Raw genomic sequence first — 13,614 nt, 5'->3', positions numbered from 1 at the left:
CGTTTAAAACTTAAGATAAGTTTCTGAGGCCTTCGGACAGCCAGTTTTAGGTGTTCTTTCATTTGAGACTGTAAATCGAAAATTAAAATTCCGGGTAAAAGAGAGTACTTAAAAAGTTTTGGTCAGAAGACCACAGAAACTCGATTTCAGGCCTTAAAAATGTTTACATTTACAAATAGACTTCTACGTATGTTGTTTTCTACTGTGTCACTATAATTAAGTTTTCAAAAGTATGCATTGAAATACTTGTCAGAATATGCAAAGTAAAATTAGTTAAACACAATTTTGTACACTTTATTGCAAATAATACATGGTATTTTTTTTTCTTTTTTTGGACTTCGAGGGAAAATTATTCGAAGTGAAATAATTGTATGGATAACTTGTCACCTGTAGAACATTGGCTGATAATTGTGACGTTAAATTGATATTGCTTGTTTAACAAAAGAAAAAAGTAAACCAATGTAAGATTAAAAGAGTTTTTGATTTCAGAATTCCAGATGATCGAGTTAAAGTATATTACTAAAATAAAAATATAAATCTAACACTCAATCATGTTGAGTGGTGATTTGAGGTTGGACTTCCAAAAAACCACTGTGAAATAATTGTAAAATTGTAATTCAGAACATGATTAAAACTTGCAAAGATGAAGCTGGCATCTCTAAGAGCTAATAAGTGCATCCAATTCCCCCTAGAAACTGCTATTTCGCTGTATGTCTGATGAGTAATAGAAGTGCTCAACCTCAAATTTGAGAGTTCTCAACTTCAGCAGTCATTCTAAATATTATTCAAAAAAAGCTCATATATTAATATTAATATTTTTTCTTCACTTTAATTTATCTAATTAACATACCCTGATAATGCTGAAGGCCTGATTTTATTTATTAGTTTAAGATTTGATCTAGTAGAGAATACCATTAGTTGATTTTTGTGCATTTCAGAAGTACAGTTTTGATCATCTCTAACTTGAATAAAACTCCAAAACCCACCAATTTTATTGCATAAGGTTGTACCATTTTTAACCTAGTTTCCGATAATATTTTGGGTTTTGGATGTTTTGGAGGGCTAAAAATGCTATTTAGCACTTTCCATGCACAAGTCAATGTCCGAAATTGAACTCAGTTTCGCTGTTTAAAGATTTTTTTAGTTATTTTAACTGATTCAAATCTTAAATCTAATTATAAACTTGTTTTACAGTACAAATCCAATCAAAAAAAAAAAAAAAAAACTCTATCTCAAAAAAATAAATCTTTTATAGTGAAAACTGCATATGGTGACTGATGTTACAATGTGACTCTATTTTTAGCTTATAAATTCAGCACTGTCTTGAAATTAAATTTTGTTTCTTCTGAAATTGATCTAAAATATTGTGACATGGTACATCACTGCCCCCACACTTGTTTCCAGACTTCAGAAATTTTTTTGTATGAAATTAAGAGGAATGAAAAAGTGTAACTGATGTTATGCAGAAGAGACATTGAGAAAAGTGACTTATAAAAATCTAAACAGATTTTTTCCCATTAATATAGAGATTTTAAACATGATCAAAACACTTCGTTCTATTGAAAAAACTTAAAAACTGAAAGTATAAAAATTATTTAACACCCATGACTGATGATACAAAGATTTTGTGACTGGTGTTACATTTACAATAAATTGCCGATATTATAATTATTTCTCCTTAAAAATAAAATTAGCAGGTGTTTTGTTTAAAATTGTGAAATTGTATTTAAATAACAAGAAAAGTATATTTATATATAGTTTTAAAAGGTATATTTTTTTTATTTCATAAAATAAAAATCCTCTTGCATTTACTAAAAATTTTATTACTTTCTCTTCAATTTTTATTACTTTGTGAATGATAAAGTTCATCCGCTTGACAGGTTATTTCCAATGTTTTTCTGCTTGAATCTTTACAATTACTAAATATTCTTAGTTTTCAATTCCAATGATTCTAACTTCTTATGATACAGTTGTTTTGTCATATTCCCCAAGATCCCGTTCTCCAGTTGCAGCCAACAATTTTGGAACATGTTCTGCTGGAAGTGATTCCATCCTTCACTTAAAAAAAAAAAAAAATCGTTGTTGCTGAACACCTGCTGCAGCTTGTGAATTAAAAAAAAAAAAAAGAATTATGCTTAAATATAACTCTTTACAACATGACTGCAAGTAGGATGGTGATAGCTCTGAAGCTGTGACATTTAGAAATATTTCTGTATCGATGATGTAGCACTTTTATTCAAATGTAATACATGAAGAATTAGGAGTATCTGTTTGTCAAATTTTATGTTGGAAATTTTTTTACGGCTGCAGTTTTCTTTTGTGAAGATATGACAAAGAGTGCTTTTAGTGACGAACAGATTTTACCAAGGTTTTATTATTTTAAAGAGGGGTAATGCAGCAAATAATTTAAACATGGGGACTTCAATACTTCAAATTTGTTCTACTCTTATTCTCTATACTTCTTCACCTAATTTCTCTTTTTAGTTTTATTCTGAACTAACTTTGGTAATTATGTTAGGTTTTTTTTAAATTCTTTTATTTATTTTTAATCATCTGCTCTTTTCAGCTTATACTTTGTTTCACTTTTTGTAATTTTGTTTTTCTTTATTTCTTAATTTATCTTGCCTCCTTTTTTGCCTTTCTGCAGCAGTCAATGCCTTTTGTGTATTTTGCTTGAAGTTTATTAACGAAAAGAGAAATGTGACCGATGTTACATATTTTAAATATGTTTTAATTAATTAAATTTAACTATTTCTAAATGTTTAAGGGAATGATATTAAAGGTATCATCCTAAATGAAGAGAATATGACTTTTTATAAACTTGGGTTTGTTTTTGTTTAAGCAATGCAAACTTTAGTACAATTTTGTGACTGATGTTACATTAGTATGAGGCCTAGTTTAAAAAAAAATGTTACGAGACAATTATAGCAGTTTAAAGTTCCTTTGTTGGTCTAATCTCTTCCTATGCAAACTAAATTTCAGTAAAAAAATAAGATTGTAGACATGGCAATTAATTTCCAACGTGAAAAAGAAGATTAATAGAACCCCTAATGCAACGACACATGGGCGCTGAGTAGTGTTGTCAAAATTTGCCTACAAAAAATATGTTTATAGCTTTTTTCTCATAGTTTTATAAAAATATGGTCTTTTTTACCTCATATGAAACAAAAAAATAAATAAATAATTAAAATCACTGATACAATGAAGGTTTTTTTTTTTTTTAACTGTGATGTCCCTAGTTTCATGGACTTGCCCATATGTTTGTACAGTTGCTGGATATGTGATTTTTGCTAAAAGACAAGTTTTTGGGAAAAATTTTAAGTGCTGCCATTCAAAAAATAATTGTCATATTAAGATAAAAATTTCCAGTTATTCTTATATCCAGGTATAGAACAGCGTCACAAAGTTTCACCAAGATCTGAGAACCTCGGGTGTCTAAAGCTGAAAATTAGCGGTCACCACTCACCACATGGTGATTAAAGTTGCAAAAGTGGCAATTAAAAAATGTGTCATCGATTGCCACCCCCGTTCGTCACTCTTGCTCAGTCGCTCTACTTGCATTCCCAATCGAACCACATTCCCCTCCCCCTGTTCCGAGCTACCCCAATGTATTTCTTTTCCCCACCGCTATAGGGAGAAATTCAGCTGTAGCAGTGTATCATCATTTACACTGCACTTTGAAGCCTGCATGTCTCTCCTGCCTTGCGATGGCTGCTCAGCGATCATGTGGTGGAAAAAAAAAGTAGCACAACTCAAAACACATATTATGCGGTTCATTTAAAAATATATAACAGTTTAAGATGTTGCTTACAACAGGAAACACATCATAAAGGTCCCTATGGTTTGCAAAATGATTTACTAATGCTCTAAAACCGAACTTTTTTCTCATTTTGCACCGAACTAAAAGTTTTTCTTTTTTTTTTTTGTCTCTTCTGTAAAACTTTATGCTTTTTGGTGGAGTAATTTTTTTTTTGCGTTAGAGCGATATTCTGATGATACTTTTTTTAATTATTAATAAAAGTTTGAAACATAGTTGCAGTTTTAAAAAGTGGTTTTCAGCTTTACGGGTGTCAATTCACGTTTTTGCTGGTTGATTTCACATGGAATGACTCAAAATTTAAAATCTTATAATTAGACCTTTCGCAATATTTCATTTGTAAAAATAGTTTTTCATCACTTTTCTTTTAAGCTAAATATATTCATCTGAAAGCAAACATAAGTTTAAAGCAAATACCTCAAACTTCCAAGTCATTCCCGGTTAAGTCCTTTAGGTCAGAGGTGTTTCAGATTAGATTTGTGATAGCTAAACATGTTCTATATGATATGACAGCACTTTTCTCCCAAAAAGTTAATGAAAGAAAAATACCTGAAAAAAGGTTCCTTTTTTATAACAAAATGCAATAAAATAAAAACCGAGATCGACCCCTGGAAAAGTTTCTGCAATCTTCAGTGTTGGTAAATTAGAGGTTCGTAATATCAAGCATCAACTTAAACCTTAATAAATAAATAAATAGTTAAAAGTGTCATCAAACAATTAGAGCAGTTTCATATGCTTTCTGCAACATATTGTCCATAAGCAATGGCATTACAGTTCCATATGTTGCCATTTTTTGAAATGTATTCTGAAACATTGATGTGAGAATTATGTGTTCATGTTGTTTTAGTTAAACTATGACAAGATGCCTTTGTTTTGCATTACTGATTTCTTTTTTCATTAATATTTACAGCAAACTATCTGAGCAAACTTAGCTCATCAAAAATTGCAAAATGGCAGAAGTATTTTGAGCTAAAAAGTACTTTTTATCTTGCATACGTAAGTTTTTGATACGTTTCATATCTTTTATATTTTGTTATATTGAAGTGTTTCAATATAAAGCTCTAATTCAATTCCTTTCTTTTATTTTTCTTTTTTTAGGCATATTGCTATGCAGGAGAGAATCTTTTGTCACAAGAAAAGTGTGGTGATGCCGTTAGATCGTTACAGGAAAGTGAGAAATGTAATTAAAATTAATAACTTCATTCTAAAACAATAACCCAGCTTTTTGAGATTGAAACTCGGTATAAAATGTGTTGGCATTAGTTAATTATTTATATTATTCATGATGATTAAAATACATTAGATTAATTTATTTTTTAATGCAGAGATTTTAATGTTTATACAAATAAATTCAAGTACATATTATGATAATCTGTCCTCCTATTTTTTTCTCATAATAGTTTCAAGTTGTAAATTCAAAATAATTTTTGTTTCGATAAATTATTTTCTTTTTGTAAGGTTTTTTTTTTTCTCTTGAAAGGTTTTTAAATAAGTTTTTCAGTTCATAATATTTAACATAGCAACAAGCCGTGGAAGTCGGTTTTTGCAGGCCACACATGGCTTCATTTTTAGGCCACACATTGGGGACCAATTTCAGACCATCTAATCGGTGCATTCAGATGATTATTTTATATCCATCCCAGGGGTGATTGTGATCCGGTATTTTACCGAATTTCCGGTATTTTCGGACATATTTCCAGTATTTTCATGTCTGAAAATACCGGAATTGTGTTCTTTTTTCGTTATGCTTTTATCTCCCTATATTCGCAATTATTTTTATTATATAATACTCATCAAATATACCTGCAAGAGCCTTAAGATGGACACCTATCCCTTAAGATGGACAAATGTCAAGATAATTTGTATAACACCAGCTCAAAAGTAACTTTGTAATCTATTAAAAATTTAATTTAATGTACACACAATATTTTGACTCAGAACTATTTAAAACTATGGCAAAGGTGCACTTAAGTAGTAGGGGCCAAAGATTCTCTCTCTCTCCCCCCCCCCCTCCGTTCTCGCTTTGAAACTTTCAGGTATTTTTTGATGAACTCAAAATCACCCCTGATCCATCCTTTTGTTGAACAGTAATGCTCAGCCATATTCCACTCAGATAGCTCAAGATGTCCAATAAAATTATGTATATCAAATTTAATTGCTACCTAATTGATTATCATTAGTGATTACAGAGGTCCCACTGATGACTAATGAAACTGGGTCCCAGGGGCTCATGCTTTACAAAAAAGTGAGTTCATTCTCAAAATCATGGATCCCCATTACATTTTTTCCACTTTTTTTTCTTTTCAATTCATGTAATCTGTATTAAGAGTGAATATATTGTCCCTATTCAAGTAAGCCCAATTTCTTAAATTTATATGTATAATGCAATGTATACAGTGGCAGCAATTTGGAGGGGGAGGGTGGACAACCATCCCCCCACATTTTATGATTAATTTATTTGATTTTCCAATTTAGGAATTTAATTTATGTATTCATTGTTTAGACATTAGTAAAACAATTGTTTTACTTAAACAAGCTGTACTTTTTAAATAAAATTATTACCTTGTGTTTATGACACCTCAAAATACTTCAGGATAAATAATGTAAGTCAATTTCATATCCAAGTGCTTCTTCAGGGAAAGTTATTGTCTATCAAAATCTTAAGAAAAAAGTGAGTTAAGTTAGACGTACATCAATTTTTCCACTTATCTACTTCAATATTCCCAAAACCAACCCAAACAAAAGTTTATATATATTTTTTTTTTTTTGTTTTTTGTTGTTGCTAAAAATTCCAAAGCTTTTAGTTGTCTTTTTTCTTTTTGCCTGCTCCCCTCCTTTTTTACTTTAAATGCCGCCACTGAATGCATACATGTTATATATGTATATATGTCTCAGAAATTTTAATCAATTACTCTTGTTCTTTTGTCATTGAATTTTAAATGTATGATAAGTTTTATGACCTAATTTATTTAAAAGAATATTTTTAAAAAGCTATATTTTTAATATAGGCTACATCTCTGCAATCAAACAGTGTAAGGATTACATAAGCTTAAAAGGTGCTGGTGTCGCTGCAAAACCTGAAAATCATCTTTTCTTTAGAAGTTTGGGGCCAGTCATTAAGCGGACATTAGAAAAATGTGAAAGAGAAAATGGTTTTATGTGAGTAACTTATTGATTTTATTTCAAATTATTTTATTGCTATAAAAGGAAAACTGCTGGACTAGAGGTTATGAAGCTTGATAATACAAGCATACATATAGAAGTTTGATTTTCTGAACTTACCGGTTTATTTTTCGTGCAGTTTATATGAGTTCTTTGGCAAAAAACTGCCAAAAATATCGTGAAAAATATAAAAGCACTTGGCCATTCCTTATTTCATCTTTAAAGACGGGTTACATAACATGTACTATTTAAAATAACGATTTTTCAGTTGAACATGGTGGTCGTGATAATTGCCGCAAGCAAGTTACTTCAAAAAGACACACCAAACAGGTGAATGGTACGGACAATAATCAAGACTTTATCATCTTAAAATGTTCAGTATTAATATTTTCTGTATCATATCTGAAATTCAATTCAAATTCATTAATTACATTATTTTGTTCATTATACTGTTGACAATTCATCACTGTTTGATTCTGCTTCATTATTTCTAAAACCAGCCCAAACAAAATTTTATACTTTTTTTTTTTCGTTTTTTGCTGAAGCTTTTAGTTGTCTTTTTTTTGCCCCCCCCCCCCTTTTTTTAACCTCAAATGCCACCACTAAATGCATATATCACTGAAAACCACCTGGTACCCCGCCACTGAATGCCCCCCACCCCCACCCCCCGCCGCAAAATGCAGCTACAATTTTGGATTTTTAAAGGTTGGCGGCTCTGTGTTTAACAATGGTGCCCAACTGATGGGGCCTGGGCTGTATGTGGCCCGTCGTTGTAGGGCTGGGCGATGCATCACCAAAACCCGGTATGCAACCAACATCATTAAACAGGTTTAGAATTTTTCTCTAAACCGATGCATCGACACTGCTCCAATGTATAGACACCAGTCCAGTGTTGGTGCCATTTTTATCCCTATTTTTTCACACTAATGTTTTATTAGCAGTGTGTCAATCCAATCTGGCTTAACAATGAAGGTGCGAAGAGTTTGACCTTCATGTCTCCCAAAACATGTAAAAAATGTACATATGTTTAGTTATTGACGAAAAATATCTAGATGAACTCGTTAGTTTATCCTATAGTCATTTGCCAGAAAAAAAATAGTGAAAAATAGCAACAAAAAAATGACTGACGACATGTATTTTGGTGTTACAAGCAGTGAAGTTCCTCGCACAAGTGTCACACGGGTCGGTAACTCATAGTGTCACAGACCCCAAAAGAAAATTTATAAATTTTTATGTAAATATCAAATTTATATAATTTTCAGAAACAAGTCATTCTATTTTGATCCCTCCCCCCTCGCCCGCTACTAATTACAAGGAGCAGGGTTGCCAACCATGGAGAAACTATTTGAGAAGCATCTGGGATGGTTTTGAGGAGTATTTTGAAATTTTGCGGAGCAGCTCGGTATTTTTATAAAAAATATATTAAAAAGAAAATAAACCTCTAATTTGAAATTGTTTTTGAGCTTTGATAATCATTTTAAGCACTAGCATAAAAATAATTGTCTTTAAATAAATAAAACAGCTGCGATCTCAAAACTTGTTTTCAATGTTTTTCACTAACTTGCGCTTTTAGCACTGCTTTATAATGTAATGAATTTCTTTCTGGTGCTAGAATCTGCTAATTCGCATCTGGCATGGTATGAAAGTTTTATTTTTTACCTTGTTTTTATTTTGTAAAATTTAAACAAGCAAGTTTAAGTTAAAAAAAATGTTTATAAATTGCACGTTGAGTGTGAAAAGTTTAGACGCTACAGACCACCGCCCCTGTTCTCTGACCTTGCGATGGCTCTAGGGGGCCCCATCATTTCCAATGCCTAAGGGTCTCCGACTCCTTGATCCGGCCCTGCTTTAAGCAACTAAATATAGACTAAAACGGTATTTTGGGGAGTGATAACACAAAAAATTTGCCCAGACCTTGTATTTGAGCCCTAAAGTTGGACTTCCAAAAATTACCCTCCTCAAAAACCAGAAGCTGGATCTGCCCTTGAAAATTGTATGGCATAACCAGATTAACTAAGCATCATGGTCCCTTGGCACTAGTTATAAACGAGTTCGGCTGTATTTAAGAAAATAGTTCAAAGAATGATGGATTGGATGGAGCACAGATTAATAAACTTTTCAAACTTATAAAAAAATTTTAAATTACTGGCAATATTTTGTTAGCCAAGTCATGTGACTTCAAATAATTTTTTAAAATTGCAAATTAAGTGATTTTCACCATTTTATGGGTTTGGTAGATTTGTGATTGATTGCAGTATTTTGTCACAGTATTTTGAGAGTAAATTGAACTCTTGTTTCAATTCAAGTTTGAGATAATTTTTAATCTGTTCAGTTTCTCCCTAATTTTTAATGACTTGCAAAATTACTTAAGCTGTATTTTATGAATTTTATTTATCTTAATGTTGCTTACTTATTTATTTTGGGGTCAATTACTATTGTAATTGTTCTAAATTAGGAGTTTCTTTTTTCATTCATGCAGTTTCAAGTAATTGGCCCATTTTGCTACTAATGCATAGAAAACTTTTTCATTGAAAAAATGTTCAGTTCTGTGAAAAGTTGTAGCTTTATTGTTTTCTTTCTTTTTGTTTAGATTTCATCAAAAGGTTCCTGCGGATCCTCTGCCTTTGGAAATTAAAGCAACATATGGGCTTGTGAGCCCAGAAGACTTTACATTGCCTCCTATTAATTCTCTTTGGACTCCGGTTGCTTATGCTGCCTTTGATTCCGCAAAACTCAACCCTAAAGACCCAGCTTTTTCAGTAAGAATTTTTTTTTTTTTTTTTTTTTTTATATGATTCTCATCCTTTTCTCAACATATTTGGTTTTTCATTGAAAAACCAAATTAATGCAAATGGTATGTAACTTGGTATCAAACCAGCTTTTCTTTTTTTGACCCCCCCCCCCCAAACCTCAGGCAAGTTCTCCAAACATTTTTTTCCAACTATAAACAGCACTATTTGTACCTAAAGGCTAATCCATGAAATAGGGAACTGACTTACAAAAAAAAACTTTCAAAACATGAATATTTCTTTATTTATAAATAAATTCTTACATATACCTAAATACGTAAAACAATTTATACAACCTGTTTAATGTAAGACCTTTTTATATTAAAAATCCTTCACATAAAGTTTATGCAACTTGTTTTATGTTAGTAGTGAAAAGAAAGTAGTAATTATTTATCTATTTTTTAATATTTTAATATATTCAAAAATGTATTTTTCTAAATTTTCAATGACATTTTTTAAATATAAATAATTGTTAATCACTTTCTCTAGCTTTGTAAGTTATGATATTAATTGTAAAGTGTTCAAATTTGCTGTAGTAGTAGGTAAAAAAGCTGTTATGGTTTTTGCTGAATCGTTGATTTTGCTTGGTGACTGATCTCATTGTACTTTAACTCATCACTACTAGTTTATCTAATGATTTCCACTGCACCAGTTTCTTGTACTATTTTTTCAGGTTTAAATTTGTTATAAGATTTAGGAAACAGATAATGGGGACATTATGGATTAAAAGTTTAGTCCATTCATTGCAATTATAACTGGAATAAGGTAATTCTAGAGCACATATGCCTCTCTTTCAGCTTAAGCTCTTAGCGTTGTGCCTTAGAGTTAATAATATCAATATGGAAATCTCAGAAAAAGGGACATTAAAACAGGTCTCTTGAAAATATGGTAAAATGGTTTCACATTTTCAATGGGGACCTGCTGAGGTTACCAGTTTATTGATGGTATAATTAATGTGTTATTGAAAGTGATGTTGCGATGACTGTGTTTCACACTATTATTTGATTAAATGTTGTATTCATTGTTTCTTGGTCATATTTTTTTTCTTTCTATAATGGTTGGAGCTTTTGAAACATTCTTACTTTAACTTAATTACTCTTAATATTTTTATTCAACTGTCATATTGCACCATTTTTTCTCATAAAATGCTTTAAACCATTCAAATACTCAACATGATTTCATTTTTATATAGAAATCTGCTCAGAAAGCTGAAGGTGAAATCCCTCCTGTGAAAGAAGTTAATGTCCATCAAACTGGGAAGGATCCTAAGAACAACAGTGGTTGTGTGGTGCAATAAAGTATAAGAGAAAACTATGTAAATAAGATAAATATTTTCAACTTTATCAGCAACGTTGTTTTTTACTTTAAAAGTTCTATGCAAATTCAACACTTATTATTTCACTGCGCACAAGGAAAAAGATTCATTTCATGTTTCATGGGAGGAAATCATGCCAATTAGTTGTTTGCTAAAGTAAATCGTTATTCTAAACACAAAAAGTATCTTTGGTTTTTTTTTTCTTTTGTTAAAATACTTGGAGGACTTTCGAATTTTTCCTTATGTATTTTTTATTATTATCATTTTTACCTAAATCTTTTAATACATTTACATTAAAATGCCTCGGACTTACTCAAACGAAGCAATACTATGCATATACATTTTTTTCTATGCCAGTTATATCTTTGATAACCATAATCATAATATATACATTTCTTTATTGTAGCCTTCAAATTAAGTTTTAATGTATGAATATATTTAACATTTCTTCTAATAATTTGGTATTCCCCATCGTCATTAAATCATGTACGATTCATAATCAATAGCGATCTGGTTTTATACTGGGTATAACTGGTTTCATTTGTTTATTATACTAATACTCTGTATTGAAAGAAAAAGTGCTTAATTATGCACTGATGTTAAGAAGGCAGTAAGAAGCAAAGGAAAGTAAGAAGACATTTTAAAATTTTGAATTAAACAATGAAGGCTTTCATTGATAAGTTTCTCTAAATCATGCTGTACAGCAGCATCTAAGGCTACTAGTACCATCCCTTGCCCCAAAGTAGAGGGGAGGTTCTCCTACCCTCTACTCCCCCAGTAATGTTCCCATCAAATTTTCTGAGGGTATACTACGAGTCATCCACTATGCACAATATGTGTATGTGATCATATACATAATATGTCTAAAAAATGTTTGAGAGTATATAGTGTATATGGAGTAAACTTTATGGGAACACCCCTGCTCCTACCATGTGTAATAGTCAGTTCCTAATTTTTCATTTTGGCTCTTATATCCCTTTACTTCTTACTGTCTCAGTCGTGATATTATCAGGGGTGATTGTGTTCCGGTATTTTACCGGTTTTTCGGTATTTTCATCTTGAATTCCGGTATCTTCATCTTCGAAAATACTGGAACTTCTATATTTTCAGAAAAATTCACTTTAGTAAAATTTAGGGCAATGTTTAATGCAACGAAAAAATCCAAATTGAAGACATTTGATATAAATATAAAGCGTAAGCTACGGTCATGTTTTGTAAACTGGGGGAAGGTAGGAAGAGAAAAGTGATAAGAGCTTCAACTCCTGTCTTTGTTCTTTAAGGCAGTTGGAGGAATTGATAGCATGCAAATATTTTCTTTATTTTATATTCTGGTTTATGATCTTTATCTGCGTGCGTTCTGTTGATATTGAACTAATTCTAAATATACTTAATCGTTACTAATATGCTTCTCGTAAATATAAATTAGTTTGTTTAATTAAATTTTACTAGTTAACTCTTACTTTTCATTTCGTCACTTTTTTTTTGTTTGATAAATTTATTCATTTGAACTTCGCATGTTCTCATTTAAAAAATGAGGTATCTGGATAAATCTGAAGATATTGGCTCCATCGATGCAGGAAAGAAGAACAAGTTTAATTGGGAATGGTTAAACAGAGTGGATTCCTACAATGAAAAGATGGAAATATAGTGTAAAAAAATTCATAGGGCTGGATTTTGGTTTTGTGTTTCTTGCAACAAGCCCTTTACATATGCTAATGATGGTGTGAAGGCATTATTGCAATGCAACATTCTTCTACAAATACTCATAAAAGAAACCGGGAATCATTAAAAAATGCTGGTGTATTAGGCTTTAGTGTATTAGTAAATGAATGTAATTAATGGTTAAGAATTCAGATACAAAGGAGGAAAATAAAACATTCTTTGAAAAATTTTAAGAAATGAGAAAAGAATTTAATTCCCACCATGCACATAGACGTATTAAGTCCAATTAAAACTTCGAGTTTTAGCCTCATCAAATAATTATGTATCTAAAGTATTTATATACATAATATGATGTGTACATACACGTAATGTGTATATATATGCTCATCAAAACACTTTTTCTTCATGGGGGAAAAAAAGTTCAGGTATTTTTTCATGGAGTCACAATCACCCCTGTATTATCTTTAGTACGCATGATGAGCTTCATTATTTAAAGTTGCTAACGTTGTTTGCAGCATATTTGTTATATTTCTAAATGTACGAAATTCTGTTCTTATTTAAAATGTAAACTTTTATCAATACTTTTATTTTGTCAAGTTAAAAAGGTTTTTTAAAAGTTTTAAGGTCAGATATTAAGAGCTATAGAATAGCAGTGATCTTCAAGTTTTATCACTTGATGGAACCTTTAGAATTGTATAATTTTGGGGGGAACTCCAACTACACCATTAGAAACCTAAAAATAGAAAAGCTCTATGTTATATGTACATTATGTAAAGACAGTTTAAGAAAATAATTATTTATAGTTTTTGAAGCGTAAAGTTTTTAATTCATCTGCAGCATGCATTCATGCCTCAGTTTATCGTCTACCT

General features: G+C 30.9%; 1 protein-coding gene across 1 annotated transcript in view; it reads left to right on the top strand.

Annotated features, from left to right (window-relative positions):
• LOC129221099 (BRO1 domain-containing protein BROX-like) overlaps positions 1-11,383 on the top strand; it is a 30,990-nt gene extending 19,607 nt beyond the window's left edge. Inside the window, exons 7-11 of the mRNA XM_054855545.1 lie at positions 4,728-4,813; positions 4,916-4,997; positions 6,826-6,976; positions 9,570-9,738; positions 10,961-11,383. Coding sequence (XP_054711520.1) covers positions 4,728-4,813; positions 4,916-4,997; positions 6,826-6,976; positions 9,570-9,738; positions 10,961-11,065 — 593 coding nt within the window. The 3' untranslated portion in view covers positions 11,066-11,383. The remainder of the gene's footprint in view (positions 1-4,727; positions 4,814-4,915; positions 4,998-6,825; positions 6,977-9,569; positions 9,739-10,960) is intronic.
• Positions 11,384-13,614: the final 2,231 nt, after the last annotated feature.

Source organism: Uloborus diversus, chromosome 4, assembly GCF_026930045.1.
Source record: "Uloborus diversus isolate 005 chromosome 4, Udiv.v.3.1, whole genome shotgun sequence".
NCBI classification, from domain to species: Eukaryota; Metazoa; Arthropoda; class Arachnida; order Araneae; family Uloboridae; genus Uloborus; species Uloborus diversus.
The sequence above is the reverse complement of the archived record's forward strand: the minus strand, read 5'-3'. Positions and strand labels throughout refer to the sequence as shown.